Raw genomic sequence first — 21,730 nt, forward strand, 5'->3', positions numbered from 1 at the left:
AGTCCTCACTCTTAGATTATTTTGATTATTCTAGTAATTTTCTGAAATCTGGAGGTAATGTATTAAAGATCTGTTATGCATATTTTAAAAGTCCTTTCGTTGCTGCGGTTGTGTCAGTTTTAAAAATTTATTTTTATTACAAAATCAAATTGAGGAAATTAAAAATATCTCTGCTTATTTTTCTCAAGAGACTGCACCATATCAGATCTAATGGATTTCATCATCGTAATTCTGCTAGAATTTAAGCTTAAGAAACCACTGTCAGAATACTAAGAATTATTTTTCTGTAATGTTTTAACTCAGTAATTTAGGATGATGATCTAATCTCAGGACTGACCCAACTATAACTCTGCCTTCTGGCAACATTCAATAATTTATTAAAATACTTAAGCATAAGACCTGGTGCACTCAAGTGGCAATGTAGAGAGAAAATGGTTTTATTATTGTTTCTGGAAGAACTGCTACTATTACTTAGACTAGTATAGGGCTCTTGGGAGTTGAGTCACTTCCTCAAAGTCTCAAATATATTAATGGAGTTTTAGTTTCTTTCTTGTCTTGTCCTCTTATTACCACCTTTTAGGTTGCTGTTTCAGAACTAATTTGGAAATTGCTGAATAGGGCTGGTTAGTTAACTATTAGGAGTATGTAAGAAGGCATAGAGTAGGTTTGTCATCTTGGCAGCTACTGCTTAAAAATATTTCTTCATCTTGGCAGCTACTGCTTAAAAATATTTCTTAATTTCTATGTACATGCAAGCAGTGGTATGTGCTTTAATATACAGAAACAAAATTAGACGTGTATGTTATATGGAGAAAAATACATATTCTTCAGTGCAACTTATAAGTAATTAACAAGCATATGTTCCTGAAACATATACCTGTTGTTTGTTTTTTTAAACAGGCTATATAGCTATTGTATTTTGGAATTATGAATATGATTTTATCCTTCTCTTTGCCCAATAATAAAGCTCAAGTTGTATTTAACAAGCACAAGATAGTGATGTTTTTGTAAGCAGTCTCTAGTTCTGCAAACACAATCATAAATACCAGGTGCCTAGGTAACTGATGCTGATTTTTGGCTCAAGCAGCTAATATGCCCCTTTAGGGTTTGGGCAGAAAAGCTCTAGCAAATTTTATTGTGGCACTTTAAGAGGGTGTGATCCTACAGCTAAGTCAGAAGAGAAAGAGTGATAATTCCTCAGCTGTTTCCACGTAAAGCCTTTCATTTTAGCTCAGACTGCTGATGAAAGTGGGTTTTAAGGTGCTGGATTGTGAATTAGACTGGGGAGGAGCAGGTAAATGTTCTGTTGACTTTGAACAGAACCAAATTCTCCAACAGAACCACTACAGGCAAAATTTTAAACCATGCAGCAAAATTTACTGGAATTTATCAAAGCTGTTAGCCAGCATTTTGCCTGCGGTCTTCCAGTAAAACCAGAGTCCAAGTCAAATGCCCTTGAAAATTGTTGCTTAAACAGTTTTTACAGTTATTTTGTATTTTAAGTTTCAAATAATAGGAAGACAACACTGTAGACTTGCTGTATAGGTTTAATTTCAGAAACAGTCCTCTGTCTGGATTTCCTAAGCCACTGATACATGATTCATTTCAGTGAAAGTGAAACATTATGCAAAACACAGCTAGTGACTATTACCTGTTACTAATAACTTGGGAAACCCATTATATACTGAATGATATGAGTGAAACCCACCTTAGCATTTGGAGTAGCTTTAATTGTCCATATGCAGTCAACTGCTTGTCCCGGTTTTGTTTTTCCTTCTTGTTCTACTTGACTGGAACGTACTATTCCATCAGCTCCAGAGAGCTCAAATTGGCAGTCTAGGGAGAAGATATACCCTGATGTCAAATGCAATATGATATTAATTTAAAATTTCATGTATAAAGAAATTGTTACTGTAATACTAGACCTGGTATGGGATTTAAAATACCTCCTAGGTAAGTGAAGTCAGGATCTGTAATAGAAAGAAGTAATGAATTACAGGGGCTATCAGTGCTTGAGAATCACTTCAGTGTTTAGTATAATCTGCCCATTTTTTATTATGTCACAATACAAATTGCCAGAAAGTTTACTGAATCAGTTGGAGGGTACAGAGACAGTATTATTTTTCTTTTTAGATTATAACATTATTCCACAAAGATCGACCTTGTCTGTATAAAGTAAGCTCAGATTTCCAGCATAACACCAAAAATTACTATTAGGTATTTTATTCCTACATTACATTCTGAATTTAATTATACCAGTTTTCACTGAAATCATTGGAGCTGCACAAGAATATGGGGGACCTTTCTGTGTCTATCATCTTTATCAGATTGCTGTCTGTCTAGTTCTGAAAAATTTGAACTGGAGTAGTTTAGTAGAATATGTCAACACTTTGAAATTGCTAATTTCTATTAATAAAGAATATAAAGAAGGACTGTTCAATACTAAAGATACTTTTTCCTTGGGTACCCATGCCTTTTAGGCCAGGTAGCACAGTTCTAGACATCATTTATGAAGGCAGAATTTCACCTTGATTGATCCTCTATCTCCTCTCTTCTAAATGTGATGTGTAGGTAGTGTATGTATCTGTAGTATATACTGTAGTAATATACAGTATGCATACTGCTAGTGAAGTAAGAATATACTTTTTCATACTGGTTAACTGATGGTACTTGACTTAACTGGGACTAGGGCCTGGCTAAAAATGAGTCTGTAATGGGCTGGGATGTCCAAAGCTTACATTTCAGTGACCCAGGTTAGTGTTTCCTCACAGATCAGCATAGAAACTCGCAAAATGCACCCATTCACAGCTGTGGCATAGAGAATCACCACAGAAATCACACAAATCATAGTGTGTGTACGTGTGTGAAATGTTAGTCTATGCAAAGAAAGCCCTAGGTCATGCAAAAGTGCATGGCTGTTTTGTACAAAATTCTTTTCCAAATGAAGATGCAGAATTTGGCTCTTTCTGTAATCTTATGAATGTTTCTCTGTACAGGGAGTTTATCACTTCCCCTAAAATGCCTCAGTCCTGAGCTTAAGACTCAGTACAGCTGAGAAAATGCCTTCTTTGCCCTCCTTTGTTTTAGTTACCTGTAGTGAAATCTATGATCGATGTATGTAAAATTCTGGGAAATTTTCTGCCTTCTTTGTGAACTGGTTTTTCTTAATGAAGTGGGGGTGTATGTGCATGTCCCCTTCCATTCTCACGATCCCAAAGTATTTTACCACACTCCATGTAAATGCAGAGGAAAGAAAAGGAGAGTGTCAATCCTTCAGTTGCTACAATCTATTGTGAAAATAATTAATATACAGTTTAAATGTGTATTTCAAGTTCCAGCCTGGAACTAGGCTAAGTTAGTTTTGAAAGTGATGTTAATGAAATTACTTTGGAAATGGTTTTAGCAAAATACGTAAGTACTGTCCCTAAGAAAACATTTTAGCATGTTACTCCCAGTGGAGTGGTCACCACGTTAATCTGAAGAGTTTCCAAGTCTAAATCCTTAGCAAGGTATACAGTTCTATAAGCAGTTAATATATAATCATGTATAGTGTTTTCATGTGCTTTAGGGGTAAAGACCAGTTGGGTAAAGATGACATTAAAAAGTTATGCCTGTGTATAGATTTATAGTAGTAGTAGAGCTGACATCTGTATATAGTCTTTTGTCCCAAAGGACAATAAAATGCTGATAACTACACGTACAGTATCTATGAACTACAGCAGTCAAGCATTGCACAAGGACATCAGGTCAAATTTTCTTGTAAAAAGAATGCCCTGCCAGTTTTAAGTGGCCCCACAGAGCAGATGTACTTTTTGTTTGTCTAAAGCCACTGTCAGCACATTATCCTCTCCTTCATACCCTGTAAACTACACAGTACTTTGAGCAAAGAACAATTCTGTTGTCTGAGCCTGTGCTTTGAGGGAGATGAGAGCTGATGCTTGGACTGTATAGATGTTTCCTCTGGCTTTTCAGAATGGAGATTTAAAATGTTTTGCATCTGGCTGTAAGTGCTATTGTAGATTTGCTTCAGGTGTTTTTGTTACAGTGTCTTATATTCCTAGAAGATAGGCTGTTAAAAATGACAGCTATTTGTCTACATAAATGCTCTTTCCATTACTACCACTGGTGAAACTGGTACAAGTTGGAGTAACAAAGAGGGAAGTTGCTAAAGCCTTCAGCATGAACAAGATCAACTGATTTCTTCACTAGCAAACTATAGACCTGTAATTTCCTTCAGTTAATTTTCCAAAGTGGTTTTAGTCAAGTATGCGGTAGGATTAGCAGGACTGAGACTGCATTGTCACTTTGCCTTCATAAGAACTTATGATGAAATACAGCTCTAGACTGCCAGCGTAAACACATCCACAGAGTTCCATGGGAGCAGATGGTCATTAATTCAGTCAGAATTTTAGGCATCTTTACCTGGTATAAATGAGTACTTTGCTTGAAATCCCTTTCCTTCCAGCTCCTCATCAGAAGTAAACTTGATCCACATAAATCTCCCCGTTGATCTAATTAGTGCAGGACTTTTCAGACCACAGTAACGATTAATGAGAGGGGAGAAACCAAAAGGTCCATCTCGAACCTCCAAATGATCAAACCGACATTCAAATGAGGGTTCTATGTAATAGGGTTCATCAAAGGTCAACTCAATTCTTTGTCGTGGAGCAGCTAGACATAAAAAATCGAGCAAAAGATTAAATGAAGATCTATATAAAAAACACATGAAGACATGAAATAATGAAGAGACAGGCCTCCAAAACAGCAAGATAAAAAAGAAACTGGAAACTTCTCAAAATACATCTGGCAGTCTGCTACAAAAACTCAGATACATGGTAATAAAAATTTAAAAAATCATTGTGTAGAAGGTACTTTTTCATGGAATTTTATGGAATTTTTTTGCTTGCCGATCTTTATTGTTGAAAATTCAGAAATGACATAAATTTAATGCAGCACATGTAACAGATATTAATGTATAAGCAAAGGTATTCAAACAAGGTTTAATACTAAAAGATAGAAATTAAAACCAGTGCTCCGTGAAAGCAAAGTACATAAAGGACGAAACGTTGAGGGATGCAGAAAAGAAAAAGATACGAAGAACTACTCACTGGTATATATCCTAAACATAAAGCCCAAATTTGGAGATCCTTTGGCAGGAGACATGTTTTATTAGAATATTCAGAGAAGTGTAAATGCTTCATATATATTACTAATGCAGGTGACTACAGATGTTGGTAAGTCTGAACCAGTGACATCCAGGATTTGGGTCAGACCCCTAAATCCTGATGAGATGCAGCTATGGCTACTTTGTGACTGGAGTTTCACGTCTGTAGTTTGGAACCATGACTTTATATTGCATGAATAGCTTTAGTGTTTGTTGGTCTTGTCATCTATTGAGCTACATGAACTTTCAGATATTAACTGGTATCTGGAATGACAGCATTAAAAAATCAAATGCTGTCTGCTGCTTCTGAATGCAAAAAGGATTTACTTATACGTCTCTAACAGTCTGCTTGGACTCTTACACCTTACTTACACATGAGTTAAAAACATTCATAGCTGTTTGCACATACTGGCAGTGGTCTGCAGGGAGAACCGTATCGTAACTAGAAATTGTGGAGGACCTTGGTCTCACCCAGATATCCGTAACGTTTGTGTATAAGGATTGTGAGGACAGAGGTGTGGAAACTGATTCTGGACCCCATGGAAACTGCCTCATGCAAGGGAGATCCAGCAATGGACCTGGCATGTCTGAACTCTGAAGCTGGACAGGATATCTGCTCTCCAGTGCCTTCACTGGCAGGGAAGACGCCAAACTTCAGATATGCATGCATACAAGGAAAAATGAGGGTGTCTGTGAACCAGTACTATACTATACAAATAAAAACTCACTGAAACATATTACTTGAAATATTTCAATTAATTGATACGAATCTGATGATTAAGCTGACTAACATTTTTAGCTGACTTCAGTGGATTTTGGGTGCATTCTAGTAAGAAGAAAAAATAATTAGTGCATCCCAAGTCTTGCAGGCTTTATCCAAGATATTCTCATTGGAATGTGGTTTTACTCTAGTTAATGAAATTTTTTTGTCCTCATCACATTATTTTAATAGTGACCTCAGCAGTGCTAAAATCTCTGTATTTTTAGTACAGTACTATGGTAGTCAGATGTGTCTTTTTTATTAATTAAGGACAGCATAAAGATTTTCTGCTTGTGACACAGAATAACACAGTATGGTCTGGTAAATGCTGAAGATAGTCTTCAACCATCTTTGCAGTTCATTATCAGCAATACTGGAAGTGATATTAAAATAACAAGCTACAATTTTTATCTTAATAGTTCTGTGCCTTCATAGATTACAGTAGATCTGATGGTGCTTTTTCTGGCTGTGAGCGTATGTCTTACTCTGTATAGCTAATTCCTGAATATTTGCATTTTCTATTAATTTGTTACTATTACTTCAGAGAGCAAACTTAGCTTCTTGTTCAACCAAATGACTGCAGAATTGATTATATTACCAGTATGGCTATACAATACTTGACAGTATAGTAAAATGACACAGTTTTAACAGTTCAAGATTATCCATTTAACAGTAAGATTACAAAACAACAAAACAGAAATACAGCATGTACCTTCTAAGATATAGATGCACTCTTGATTTGGTGGGTACATGTTAGGGTAGTTTGGTGAAGCAAAATGTCCTCCATTACTTGTCCGTACCCAGTTGTCACACTGGGTAGGAGGAATGCGATTCACTCCAATATTTTGCCCACCTTAAGTGAAAAAAAAGTGATCACATAAATTTCTCCTGCAAGCATGCGAATTTGATTTTGCAGAAGTAAAACACTGACATAATGCATATTCTATAAAAGAAGAAAGTAATCTATTTTGGTTGAAAACCTTCTTCTATGTCACTTGTTAGTATCTAGCTAGGAAGATCTTATGTTTAGTTTAGTGATGTGGTATACCCTAAAGAGATCACAGTTTCTGAGTATCAAATATGTCCAGTAATCCTTGGGAAGGGAAGAGAGAGAGAAATTTTTTTTTTTTTACCCAAGGCAGTTTAAATTTTCTGTTGCTTTTCCTTCTAAGTCAAAGAGTCACAGTGGCTGCCAGTACAGCAGCATTATTTTACGGCTTACGTCTTCTCCATTCCTATGCAAATATAATCCAAAGTATTCGTTAGCTTTTACCATTTTTTCGCCTGATTCCAGAGTATAGTGAAGTACATGGCCCTTAGACTGAATATGTATTTACAATAATTTGTTGGAATATAGAATGCTTATAACAGACTGAATTATAATATGTAAATACACTAAATACAGCAATGGTAGTTAATTAAATTACTAGCAATAGGTAGATTGCACTGGTAGCTAAGGGTCTCATTTTAAGAGATCCAAGCTCTTCTTCTGGATGTACAGGGAAATATGATCCTTGACTGAGATTATGCAGTTCACTAAGGTAGGGTACCACACCGGACAATTTGCAGGAGCTTTGTTAGTTTGGATTTCCTTATCCAAGGAGAAAGAAGTTGGGAATAATATGATCTCTCTGACGTTTTTCTTAAGTAGCTTTGGCCCTTCTTGATATCAGCAGAACTGGAGAGAATAAGACACAGGATATATGGTTTCTGCTAGATTTTTCCTAAATCTCACAGGGTGCTCTCATAATGTTATTTATATTTATGCAGTTTTTGTTTGCAGACCTTTGAGAGGGAGTCCATGTTGATAAAGGTCTTAGCTGCCTCCAGTAAATTACATCACCTTCCACTGGTATCTTGGCAGCTTTTTGATTTATGGGGGTGAAAACTTAGTCTCTCCTGCAGAAATTGTTCAAGGAAATTCTGTAGGTGTCAGTTCAAGGAATTATTCTCTCTCAAGTGTGGGTTAATCCCACATAGAAGAAAATAAGGTTTGTGAAACTGATGCCTTCCCGACTCAGCAGGCTTCAAAAATGTTTGTGGGTGGACTATTTGAAAAGCTTGTTGTCAGACACATAAAACATGAATTTCCATGGTGGTTTTTTCCCCACCTCTAAGGTTTAAAAGCATAGAATTTTAACTGGGTAAGTCAACTTCCATGTTCTTTGTGACTGGATGGCTTTGTTCAGTTGGAAAAAAATTCAGTAAATAGTGGGGAAATGGAAAATACAGGAATTCATATTGGTAATTCAAAAGCTGTTAATACCTGAATACAAATACCTTCTTTCACTTATATTGCTTAATTAAAAACTATAAAACCGTTACATTTTTTGAAAGAAAATCATCAAACCAAAATTGTACCTTGTGTCTTCTGTGCAACGGCAATCCCTTCCACTACAAGGATTGTTACTAGCAACACTGATGAGAGAAATTGGACAGGAAAAAACATCAGTAATTCATCAAAACTATAGACTGTTTTCTGCAGTCCTGAGTCATGCAAATCCTAGAATCACTAACCAAAACAACTGAGAACATACAAAAATACTTAATTCATTTATGTGCTTTGTTAAAATTTCAACTTTAGGAAACCAGTGCAGTCTAAGTGCGCTGTTGGCTCTTCTTCCAAGTTCCTTAAGGAAGTGTATATAAGAATAGCAATTTATTGTTTGAGGGGGCTTTAAGTATATTTTCTAGAGTATCTACTAATTTGTAAGCACTTAATAAAATTACATGGTATCTATCTTCTGTATAACTTTGATGTCCTGAAACGAGATGTTTCACTGCTATATTGAACCAGATTTATCCTAAAACTCCATTTGCCTAACATGTACAGAAGACTTCTCCAGCTTCCAAGAAATTAATCAGGACCACAGGAGACACTGCATGGTCTTATCCCTACATGGATTTCAGGAGCACTATAGGATTGTGCTTGCAAGACTAGTTGTTGTGATGCTGCCACAATACCAGTGATTTCTGCAAATGATGTGGCAGCAGAAAACAAGCAGATACAAGTTCTAATGATGTGGAGAGACTTAGTCTGAGCAGTGACAACAGCTACGATGTGAAGACTGTTAGGATGTACACTGTTGCAAGCACTCTGGTTTGCCGGAGTGTTGTGTTAGTCTCAGGGTTTGGTACATGCTGGTGTTTTCTGGATTTGAACTGACTAAATATTGAACCTGTTAAAGATTCTGTTATACTCTTTCCTCCAACCTTCCTTCCTTCCAGCTGTCTAGATGGTTTTGCTTTTGGCCTTTCCCTTACGTTTATACCTTCCTTGCACCCAAGAAGCACCAGTCTGAACAGCACATACTAATGATTCCATATTCCACTATTCACCAACAGTTTTAAAGCAGGCTTAATGTCCAGATTTTCCTAAAACGCTTTGTCTCCTCAGATTGTTAGGGATTACCAGGAAAGGAAAAGAGAATGAAACAGAGTATATAATTGTGCTACTCTTCATATCTTTCATTTGCTTCCATCTTGAGTATCTCTATAATTCTGGACATGTGTCTTAGAGAACTAGTTAAGTAGGCTAGGACTCTTTGCCCTGGACAGAAGCTGGCTGAGAGGAGATAGGATACAAGTTATAAAATCACAAGTGTCATTGAGATGGTGAATAGAGAGCAACTACTTGTTGTCTCTTCCAATACAGGAACCAGGGGTATCAGACAAAGCTAGCAGGTGGCTTGTTCAAAGAAAACAAAGCTTTTTTTTTTTTTTTTAATGCAGATACTGCATAATGCATCCTTGAAGTAGAAAATTCTGTTTCAGAAACCCCTTTTGCCATAAGTTGTTTGAAGTCCGGGATAGTATTTGGGGCAAATATAATTTGCTGTACTTCTATACACTTTCTGCTTTTATATCTCTGTGAAAGAAGATACCAGGCTAGGTAGACCTTTGATTTGACCTGGTATGGCCTTTCCCATGTTCTTAATCTACTTGTTAATACTAAGTCAGACAGGCATGGCCTCACCACTGCAGGAAAAAAAAAGATTTCAGCAGGAATTTTATTGTCACATTCAAGAAGTTCATTTTATTTTCCCAGTTTTCCCCTCTTGTTGCTCAGGCATTTTAGTGGCTCATGCTGAAATGGCATTTTCTCTATCTGCGATTTTCCCTGTGTTGCTGTTAGACTTTCAGCCCTTTAGAGGGTTCCAGAGTGAGCATGCACTGACTGTGAACAATGGTGATCTTGACTGAACTCATCTAGATGGTACTGTAATGTTGGCATAGATGTATTATCTTGGGGAAAGACAAAAGGAATCAAAGTCTGCCCCGAAAGTGTCCATCTAGCATTTGTGTTTTATTATATATGTTTCTGCTGCCCTTTCTTCTCTCTACCCATATTAAATCATACTGTATATCATTATGAGACTTTCCTCATCAACAACTGCTTTTTTCCCTTGCAAGTTGAGTTCACAACTGTACGTGTTTTAAAATACCATTATGGGTCTTGCAAACAAGTGTTATGTTCCTAGACGCTCATTTGATTTTGAGAGATGGATTATAAGATAGTAGGTTAAGACTTAGGTAGTTTTGCAATTTCCGTATTTGCAATAATTCTGCATTTTCATCAATATTAATACACTGACAAATATATTTCTTAACTGTCATTATCCCAATACAAATTATGAATTGTTAATTATTGCTGACTCACCCTAGATTGAAAATTCATCCTTCAGAAGAAAGTATCTAGTACCTATTACTGGTCTTCAAGTTATGGATGTTCACTAGTCTTTAAAGCAAACAGAATAAACAAATATCCGATCTTTATTAACATATGATTGACATTAGTTTTCAGCTATTTTTAGTTTTTAATATTTCTTATATAGATGTTACTACTTAAAAAAAAACTTTTTTTGTGGCTTCTGTGTTTAAACTGTGCACTCAAAGATCTGACTTTAAGTGCATGAACTTATAATGCATTTGTACTCCTGAGATTGCTTGTCCCTAACAGAGAATATTACATAGAATCTTGATAGTGGTTATAAAGTTGTCTGTGTATTTTCTTCGGTTTTTTTCTACACTGGTTCTGGAGCAACACTTCAAAGTTGGCTTTTATTGTTAAAGTAAATGCAGTTTCCACAATCCTATGTAAATCATGTGTCAGTATGTTCTACTGAATTAACCTTTCTTAAAGATTTGCTATGCCCACTCTCTATTTTGCAAGGACACAGCAATCTCTTTATAACTTGTTGTGCTGCTTCTTAAAATGTGAAATGGGCTTTGTCTGTTTTTCTTAAAGCAAACAAACACAGAAATATGAGTGAAGTAAATACTTTAATGACTAACAAAATTAATGCAGATAGTCACTTTCAAGTAACAGTGAAAATCTGGGGATTCATTGGTTTGTGTTGAGGTTTTTTTAGTACAGCTATCTACTATGGCTAACATTGTTACTGTATACCCTCTTTTTTTTTCTTTTTCACCTTTAAAATATCAGTAAGCATCTATGTTTATTTCAGTGATTGTGCGCTCTTGTGCAGATAGAGATACCATAAGAATAGATGTTCAGTTACACTAACCAGTGATTTCCCTTCTTGAAATGATGCAGATACAGAAACAAGCCTCCTAAAAGGACTTCAGAAAATCTGATTTGCTTTCACTAAAGCCTGTGCCGTTTCTATTAATAGTCCAGAGCTGTGTATGTGTGTGTAAGTGCAAAACAACAGTGCGTATTTCCTGCAGAACAGCATGGATATGAAGATAAATGGGCTGAATATTTGTTTTACTGTCTTCCTTTTGTGATGTTATATGGTTGAGTGGATATACTAAGTATGGTCCACCTTCTCTTTGTTCCCTGCCCTTTTCACTCTCTTCATTTTTAATCTCTTCCATCTCTTGCCTTTCCCTGGCAATGCCTGTCCTTCTCATGCTCTTAACCACCCTTAAGATGTATTCAAAGCAGCCCAGGTAGCAAATGTTTAAGGGCCTTCTTTTGCCATTGCTTTTATCCCAGGTGATAGTAAGATAAAGAAAAGAGGTGTCTATGACTAATACTCTGTATCTGTCCTTATCTCTGTGACATTGCTAGCAAAAAGGTGGAGAGAGGACTTATATCTGTTCTTCCTGAGAGTACTGGGCAGGGATGCCTGAGATAGTATTGCCTTAAACTGCATGCATTTACATGACACAGTATAATGTGGGATAGCAAACAGGAGTTTTTTGGCTGAGAACAAAGCCTATTAATGTTCATGATGAAAGGAAAAGAAAGAAAGAAAGAAAGAAAAAATCAGTTGGGGTATTTTTAGATCTTTTAGACTGCTTCCATCAACCCATTTTTGTGTGCATTTTAAAAACAACAAAACAATCACTTGGTGTCCTAAATCCATACCACTTCCTGGAAGAATATTTTTGAATCTCAAATACTAACTTGAACCATACAAGTCAGTAAGAAGGAAGGAAGATGTCTAGGGAAAAGACAGATCCTGTAGGATGGTGCAGTGTGGAAAGCTAGTGTGAACCAGTGTCCTGGTACTGCATGTGGGGACACAGACACAGCAATTAGAACAGGGGATACCCAACTACTTTCACAAAAAGTCTTGTAGCACTTTCAGAAGGATGAAGAATGATCTTGTTATTTCTGATAAACTGAAATTCAAATAGTTATAATGCACCTGAACTTGCAATGGGACACAGTATTCCTCTGCTCCTTCTTTCCTCTTTTAGAGTATATTACATATCACTGTGCCATGACTGTTCTTCAGTGTGCATGAAAGGTAACTCTAGACATAGCTCTGTATTCTATTACAGTACAGGAAGCAGAAGCAGTATCTAAAAATGCCATTTGAACATGGCTTGCTAATGTAAGCAACAGCACAAAGTGCAGGATTGCATGAATTGCATTGAATATCAAAGGGATAGAAGGGTGGGTTTGATTGTTTTGTTTTTAATGGAGGAGCGTGGTGAGAATCCTACTAGAAGACACTGAAATATGGGAGACTGACCTTACTTAGAGATATCTAGTTGGTAAATATAATACAGGTTAGTGCTTCTGCACCTTATATTGAGCTTCTGCTTCATGATATGTACACTTTAGAAGAGGCTATCATTAAGCCAACAGCAGCACAGCCACTGAGGCAGATTAAGGGGGGCTGCTTTTATTCATGAATCTGGTATTTGCTACGGACTTCTACTCCACAAATTGTGGTGTATACTTTCATACTACCATTTAAAGCTCTGATAGTTTTTACCTGTGTGAACATTAACTAGAAACAAAGAAAAAGCAGCAAGCTTCTGTATGTTTTTAAAAGAATCCGTTTTTCATTTTCTTCACTTCTTTGCATGAAATATTTTAGATCACATAGCCTGCAGACACTTGTATAAATTTTTAAGAGTGAAGACACTAACCATACATTGCAAATTCTTATTACTATTCTGTTGTTGAAATAGGCTTATGAAATAATATAAAAGAATCCCCTGAACTGGTGTAATAAACTATGCATTGTTTGCAGGGGTCAAGATTTTCTTTGCTGGCATTTCTTAAAATTCTCTAAAATTAATCAAAGTTGCAAAAAAAAAAATTGTTAATTTATGTACTGAAGTATATATAGAGATATTCACAAATGAGTGGCTGCTATTTCTCTTTAAAAATGAGAATAATATAGTTAGTTTTATAGTAAACAGGTGCTTAACCCAATATTGATAAATCAGTGTGCTGCTTAGAAAAACAAGTGCTTTAGGCTGCAAATATGACATATGCTTGTACTTTCTGGCAAGATACATTCTTCAGATTTCATGGGATACAGTACTGCTCTGAGCTCTCTATGGTATGTCTTTCCTTTGCTTTTTCTGCATGCTCTAGGGATCTTCACATACAGAGAAAGCAGACTAGATTTGCTGTGTGGCTCTGAGAGCAGTGTCGGTCTTGAGTGATGACAGTGGGGGATCTATGCATGCCGGGAAAGCTGAATATCAAACTGGGGAGCAGTCATGCACAACTGAGAAACAGTGAAAAATTCCACCAATTATTTAAATAAAGACTTAATCATTTAGAATAATACACATTCTTAGTATAGTAGTAGTCAGAATCCTAGGGATAAAGATGACAGACATTGCTTAAAGCAGGATTCACTGTTTTATCTCTGTGCTGTACACCCTGGATTAGGCAGTACCTTGTATACATATAGTCCAAACAGACAGTAATTGGCAACACACAGGTCATGCATGTTAGAAAATCTTGCCAGAATGCCTGCTTCTTTCTGTCAGATACAGCCTAGAGTAACAAATGCTTGATCTTAATTATATACTATGTTTTGCCTTATGGGAATGAATCCTTTTCTGTGTACTATTCTTAAACCTAGCTCCTAATTTGCCCCATGTGCTAAAATTAATGTTACTTTCAGTAACTGCTAATCACAGTATCCCAGCTTTTACATCCATTTTTTTCCCCACATATGTCTAAACATTAATGTTAGCTATTAATGTGGTGGGGACATCTGTGATGTCATATCCTATCTTATTCTCTGGCCAAGATTATATGTACAACATAAATTACTTATATGTGTTTTGGTTGCTTTTAAGGACTGATCAAGTGTAGGGTCCCATGATGTTAGACGCGGCACAAATTCAGTGTTTGACCGGTCTTCTTGTAAAGAACTTCTGCAATTTAGACAGACAAGGTAAAGTGTCCAGACGCTCTGGATTTTATGTAATTCTGTGTGGATGGCCACCTCCTTCTCTTTCAGAAAGCTAACTAAGTGCACTTCTGATTAAAGACATTTTTAGCTCAGAAACACAAACTGTAAATTCCAGGGAATGAGATTTTTCTCTCTCTTCCTAGCATTTGGTGACATTTGCTAATTGATAAAAGGAATACTGGATTGCATCTGTTGCTGCTTTTTTAGGCAAACAATTCTATTGCTGAGGATGAAAACACAGCAGTTTTCGAATCCCACATGCTCTTACAGTTCATAGTCTGTATATATTCCTTAATCTCCTGTGGTCTCAACAGGACATTTGCAGATAAGTAAAATGAGCATCAAAGAGCAGTTAAGGTGGCTGCCTATAACTTAGCCTATTAACAGCTCCAGTGATTTCCTCATATTGGAATATACTGCAGGATTACCACAGAATAAAGTAACAGAGATGGTGTGCATCAGGAAAGACATATTTTAGCTGTTTTAAGTCTTACCCAGAGCATGCCAGTGGAGCTGCCAAACCATTTTTAATCCTCCTCACAAAAGCTTGATAGCAGAAGTGGGCTTCACCAGCTATTAACAGTAACTCTAGTGCCTTTCTAAGATCCAAATCTTGCTAGCCATTAGCATGCCAGCAGGATATCTGAATGCACTCAGGTCTATTCTGAGATATAACAGTTTCATCTCACTCCAGCTGTTTCCAGTAGGGATTCCTCTCTTTTAAGATTGCTGAAGAAACAAATTGGGAGTCTATCTCTGCAGAGAAACCAGGTTAACTGATTCAGGAAGTAAATGCAGTTCTCCCAAGTCCCTTTGATCAAAATCACCTGCAGAACAATTCATACTTGGATGGATCTGTGACAGAGTCCCCTCTAGGTTTGCTCAAAATATTTAACATTTCTGATCCCTTCCTCCATTAGAAATGTATAAGCAGCTGTGGGCTGCTTCATTTTACCAGTTGCTCCACATCCTGTTACTTATAATCCATTCCTGGGTATGTCTGCCAGCAAAACTTCTGCCAGAAGAATGATATCTTTCATTTTTAAAATAGAAGCTTTCCTTTTTATATGGAAGATCTTTTTTCATCTCCAAGCTGTGTGCAGCAAGAGACTGATGAGAAGGCTGCATGTGCAAACCATGTTGATGAGGAGTTCCAAAAACCTTATTAAAATATATACACTGACTTAAAGTTCAGATGGTTTCCCTGTAGCTGACAGAACTGATCCTGCTGTACATAACTATTCTGAATACATCTTTTGCAGAGATTATTTATTCCTAGAACACTTGGATGGTGATACTTCTGACTTAAAAGTAGATCAGATTGTACCAAACTTCTTGTTCTTTATTATCAGTATAGTGTATTTTTCAGTGGAAATCTTTTCAGGAATGTCTATTATAGAATTAATATTAAAAATTCTGCTGTCTTCTGTCCTGTCTAACAACAATTTGTGTACAAGAGTATAAATTAATATTTTTTTCTAGCTCCTCACTCTCGTCCCTTAAAAAGAGACTTCTCTGTGTTCATGGATTTTATTGTATGCTAAAGAAGGGGGGTTTGTGAAATGTATTGTTAACATATTGGCAGTTCTTTCCTGCTACATAGTGGGTCAGCTTTGTAATAACAGAAAATGGAGTGAAGCACAAAGATAAGCTAAAAATGTGGAATTTTTTCATGAAAAGTTACCTGCTGCTTTTTTGTTGAAAAATTTACACTCCCCCAACCCAATCACTTGCAGTATTTGAGCTGGCAGTCGTCAGTCATATATCAATAGACGTAGCAAGCTATTTAAGTTGTTCAAGACTGTAAGTGCTTCATCAATTAAAAAATTTGGAGTGTATAAAGCACAAAAGCAGCAAGCTTTTTTGCAATACTAGAACCCCAACGGTATCCAAGACACTATAATTAAGATTCTCCTTCAGTCCAGATAAGCATATCCATCACTACATATGTAACCTATTTTGTATGTAAACATAGGTTACCTGTGTAACCTATTTTGTGTGTATACTAGAAGAATTTCTGGTATAATTGCAGATGTTTATCAGGTCTCTTCACCATTCCTGCAGTGCATTATATTGTGAATTTCTGACAGATTCATAAATGATGAATAGCTTATAAAGTTTCATTTTGGGGGTTATTTTTCTGTCTAATCTCTCTCTGTGAATTAAACCTTAGGGAAGGTGTTGAAAACCTAGCTTTTTCATTAGATAGGGATATATAATTCAATAGCTCCTTGAGCTTCAATTCAGTGTTATTCTGTACTCTGGCTACAACTGTATACCTGATTTATACAGTAAACTTTTCTATTAATGTCAACGTAATTATAACCAACTTGTTCTGTAAAGATTTTAGCAGTCATTGTCAACTATGTCTTAGGAAAACTAGGATTTAATGTTTTTGAAGTTATGCTACTGTGGGAGTGGTGCATTTTGGATATTAAGTTTGTGTATGTATTAATAGCAAGGCATAATACATACCACCAAATATTTGTTTATAACACAGCAGCTTTTTTAATCCTATTCTACAGTTACTTGAGTTCCTTCTGCTTAACTGCTTAGCAGTGCAAGCTGTTGGGTACTTAGCTTTCTTTAAGTGCAGCAGAAAAGGTTGCAAGTAGATCCTGGGTTTAAGTAAAAAAATGGAATTCTGATTGACACTTGATACTGCCTTCATTAGGGCCACTGTAGCCTCTACAGTCAGTACTTTGCTTTTGGTTTCAGTGGATAAATCGTGAAATCATTAACAGATTTTTAAATTATCTTTTTTCTCTGCTTGCTTTTAGCTTTTTGGGGCATTGTTGCACCTTTTGATTTTGGAAACAAGAGGCCATAATTCCTAGCTTTTGTGTGGAAGGAAGTATTACCTCCTAACACTGCTTGTTTGTGAGAAATTAGCTGTTAAATTCATGCCAAAATGCAAATGAGGGGGCTGAGCAGAATAGCAGGAAGTTAATCATAGTACTCCACATTCTTGCAACCTGCCAGAGTTAGAAATAATTCTGTACCTTATTGGAAGGCTGGGAATGTTGACTTTCCAGAAGTAGCACTACTTTGTCCTAGCCCTGGCTGCTTGTTGAATTATCAGGACAGAAACTACAGAATTCTCCTTCTGGCTTTTTAAGTTAATCCAAAATAATAACTGAAATAGTCCAAAACTAATGTACAGTCAGGATTTAACTTTGGGTTTGTGGGGTTTTTTTAACCAAATAATAGCATATGCAAGTGAAAGAGGAGCCTACTTGAAGAATGGGAACAAGCTCTTAGCAAACACATTTTGGGGGAATAGCAGATATGAGGAAATTCAAGATAGATGTGTTTACTTCCAAAACATAACAGGAACATGGCTTTTATTAAGCAAGCAGCTGCTTTTCTCTGTTATGAAGCAGAGGGTTATAATACTTTATTGTTGTAGAGCATTTTGCAAGCTGTGCTAGGATTCAAGAATGATTCTAGTGTGTTTAAAATCTCATTGAGAACTGAAGACAGGAAGAAAAGGCTTTGTCTTTAAAGAACCAAAATGCAGCAAGCACCTTGGCCTCCAATAGGTTACATACACCACTGAGAAAGCAGGTGGGCATTGGCTGGGCTCCACTTCAGCAAAACCTGCAGCTACTGCAACCTCAGTGCTGTCGTGGTCCTCCCATTGCTTCCACTCAGCACTTTTGGCTAGTAGATCTGGATGAGAGCAAATAACCAATATAAGATGATGGGATTCAGGATGAAACGTTTATAAGTTTTGCTGAACACTACAGAGAGAGGCAATAAGAATTGTATTAGAGATGTTTATATAAATCAGCCATTATTACTGATAGCTGAGGAAGAGCATAGAGTAGTTCTGAACCAGCATAATAGAAGAAATTTGAATTGCCACAAAGTGAGTGTGATGGGCTTGCTTCTGCTCTGAGGTATCCAGCCAAAAAATAGAACCTTTGTGGATGACAGAAATGTAAATATGCATTCCATGTTTAGAACAGATTACATTGTTTCTAAGTATTATTAAAAGATACATGACTTTTCACAATATCCTGAGCTTAATTGTACTTCGTGTATGGTTTAGCAGAACTCTCCCAGTTGGAGAAAAAAAAAACATTTACTGCCACTGTAGGCAGAGTTTCCATGCAGAATTTAAGATGCAACTTGTAAAATACGGAGGCTTACTTTGTTATTCCCAACAGTTTCCTTTTGGGACTAATCTATGTGCCTATTTATAGAAACCTTTTTTCTTCATAATTAGATGTAATAATCAGACTATATGAAGACTTCTAGTGAAGAAGAGATAAAAGGGAGTGTATAATGCTAAGTAATGATAGGTTGTTTCTGTAGTCATGGCAAGTAATGCATTCAAATACTAACAGCTTATTGACTAATGGCTTTGTGCAATTTATAGATTATGAATAATACAAAAAACTTCCTGTAGAAGGACTTCTTACCTGGACACTAGTGTGATTATAAAGATTGGCATCAGGTCTGTTCAGGAGAAAACCTGCATAGTCAAATTTGCAGCAATCTGAAATGTAATTAAATCTGCATATGTAGAAAGTAATTAAGAAGCAGAAATGTTAGTTGTATTTTATGGTCATTTTATAGTGGTTTATGGTATTTAACTATGTTACTTAAAGAGGAAGTAGGAAAAAAAAAAATCTAAATGCCTTCTCTCCCCCATGTAAGCCTTACGTTCCTATGTTATCTAAACTCCAACGATGGTTAACACCTATATAGAGACACAGATGTTTATCTCCTGGTATCTCCAGGTATCTCCTGTCTCTCAATTATTATGCTAATAAATGAAAAGTATTTATTTAAACCCTCAAGACATTTGTCCTTCAGGCCAGGAACATGGGATTTTATAGGCCATGGAAACATTCTGGATTTAAACCAGACTTCTTTACAACTTTCATACCGTGGGAGGACATCAGAAACAGTTCTTCACTCTGCAGTAATGCCTTGTTGGCTTCGATAATGCAAGCAGATGCTCCAAAATTTCCTAACGGAATAATTTAATAATAATAATAATAATAATAAAAAAAAGTCCCTGATGGTTCAAGTCTGCTATTGCTCCAGAAGATACAGAATGCTAGAATTAATCTCTTGAGGCACAAGGTTAACTGCCATATCTAGCTTCATTTTCTAACAGAAATACCTTGCCCATTGTCGAGCTGTATGAATAACACCACAGACAAAGAAATGCTAGGATGAAGAGCCTTCCTCAGTTGTTTACCTCTGAACCGTAAGAAGTTAGAAACAAGATTTAAAAGCCTCAAGAGGAAGAGAAGCACAGGTAAATACCGGTCAGGCAGTAGCTTGTGACTCAGGTTTTGTGAAAACCTTGCTGAAAACAGATCTTACTCCCGATAACAAGTACGATAACCTGATCACTGTTAAGCGGCTCGTTAGCAGAGTTCCGAAAGCAGAAAGAGTATTTTTACTGTGAAAAGACTGGAGCGCAGGAAGCTCTCGGTGTGTCTCGGGAATATACGGGGCACTGGAGCAGGGTTGCTGCCACCGTGACCCACGTTTCTGCGGGCTGCGACCTCCTCCCCCTCCCCCCAACCCGGGGTGCCGAGGTGTTCCCGCCGCCCGCCCGCGCCCAGCGGGGCCGGGAGCAGCGCGGGATGGCTGCGGGCTGCCGGGCCGCCGCGCTCGGCTCCCGGCAGCGCCCGCCCCGCAGCCCCGAGCCGCCGCCGGCACCGCAGCGCTGGCTTTCGTGTGGAGCAGAGCGGGGCCGGGGACCGGCCGGCCGCCCAGCAGGGAAGCGGTGCGGCGGGGCAGCCGCCCGGGAGGAGCAGCCTCAGCAGCAGCGGGGCGGCCGCCCCCTGCGCAGCCCCCGTGCCCCTCGTACCAAAGTTTCCGCTGGCCGTAGGAGGGCGGCCGGAGCAGAGAGGGGGCGGGGGGCCGCACGGGGCAGCCGAAGGGGCGGACGCCTCCGGGGGTACCACGGTTTCCCCTCCGGCGGGGCGCGGGCAGCTTCTCCCGCGGAGGACGCCGCGCCGGCCGCGCCTCCTACCTTCTAGCACCGAGCAGAGTTTGTGCAGGGCCATTGTCTTCGCGGCGGGCCGCGGCGGCGACTCCGCGGCGGCGGCGATGATCACCGGCGCTCCATGGCGGCGGCCCCCCGCGAGGGCGCTGTGGCCCACGGCTACGGCTCGGCCGGCCCCCGCCTGCCCGCGGCCATGCCCGGCGCCCCCGCGCGGGGCGCGCTCAGCCTCCGCCGCCCGAGCCCGGAGCCTCCGCCGCCGCCGTGCTCAGTCCCATCTAGAGTGGGGCGCGGCGGGCTCCGTCGGGGCCGGCCTGCCCCAGGGGGCGGAGAGCGGCGGGGCGGGGGGGGGGAAGACTCCCCGTAAGGCGGTCTAAGTGCAGGCCAGCAGCTCCCAGCCCGACTGAGGCGCCTACCGGTAAATGAAGCTCATTTAAGATGTGAGGGGTGTTTGCCTGGATGAGCCGCTTGTACGCATGTGCCCGCCCCCCACGGAGCCCCGCAAGCAGCCACAGCCGCAGCCGGCGGGGCTGCTGTGCTCCTCCCGCACGGCCGGGCAGCGAGCGGGGGCGGCGACGGCCGTCCTCGCCCCGTCCCTACGAGGAGCCGGTAGTGGCCCCGGTTGAGGCACCCCGCCTCGGTTCCCCGCCGTGCATCACGCTCCAGGCCCCATCCTCCCCGCCCGTCAGCGGGGAGGGGTCCGGCGGTGCTGGCCGGCAGGAGCGCGTCCCCCGCCTCCGCGGCGACCAGGGCGGAGCGGGCGAGCCGTGCGGCCGCTCTCCGGGACACGGTGGCTCGGATGAACGTGAATCCCCGCTGCTCGCCTTTGTTTGGGATCTGAGCGGGGTCCCGGTGGGGTAAAAGGGAGCCGGTCCTCCCCTTCGCCTTCTGTTCCTCCCCTTCTCCCCCTCACTCGTGGCAGAGAGCCCGTGCGGCTCCAGCAGTGCGGCGTGCCCAGCTGCCTGCTTGGCTGCAGTGTGCTGCCTGCTGCTCAGGCGCCGGGAAGAGCCCATCACACGCTATTGTGCGGCTGTTGTCTGACAAGAGTGACAGCTAAAATGGAGCTATTACTTTACAAGAAGTTAATAAAAAGGCGCACTTAGCCTGCTGCCTGCCCTGGCTCCCATCCCTCCGGTTATCCATCACATCGGGTTAGCTTCTGAGGGGAGATGTTACTTAGGGAAAGGGCCCGA

The 21,730-nt window shown here is 39.3% G+C and overlaps 1 protein-coding gene across 2 annotated transcripts in view; it reads right to left on the minus strand.

Moving 5' to 3' along the window:
* The window catches only part of NETO2 (neuropilin and tolloid like 2), a 36,374-nt gene extending 15,142 nt beyond the window's left edge, over positions 1–21,232 (minus strand). Inside the window, exons 1-6 of one of the 2 annotated variants that reach the window (XM_069793588.1) lie at positions 20,568–21,232; positions 8,286–8,342; positions 6,637–6,777; positions 4,423–4,671; positions 1,926–1,970; positions 1,709–1,836 (exon numbers count right to left, since the gene is read on the minus strand). In XM_069793588.1, the coding sequence (XP_069649689.1) occupies positions 1,709–1,836; positions 1,926–1,970; positions 4,423–4,671; positions 6,637–6,777; positions 8,286–8,342; positions 20,568–20,601 (654 nt within the window). In that variant the 5' untranslated portion in view covers positions 20,602–21,232. Of the gene's footprint in view, positions 1–1,708; positions 1,837–1,925; positions 1,971–4,422; positions 4,672–6,636; positions 6,778–8,285; positions 8,343–18,993; positions 19,015–20,567 lie in introns of those variants that run through there. The other variant, XM_069793589.1, reaches the window with a different exon arrangement.
* Between the last annotated feature and the right edge of the window lie 498 nt (positions 21,233–21,730).

The sequence above is a fragment of the Haliaeetus albicilla genome, chromosome 10, assembly GCF_947461875.1.
Source record: "Haliaeetus albicilla chromosome 10, bHalAlb1.1, whole genome shotgun sequence".
NCBI lineage: Eukaryota > Metazoa > Chordata > Aves > Accipitriformes > Accipitridae > Haliaeetus > Haliaeetus albicilla.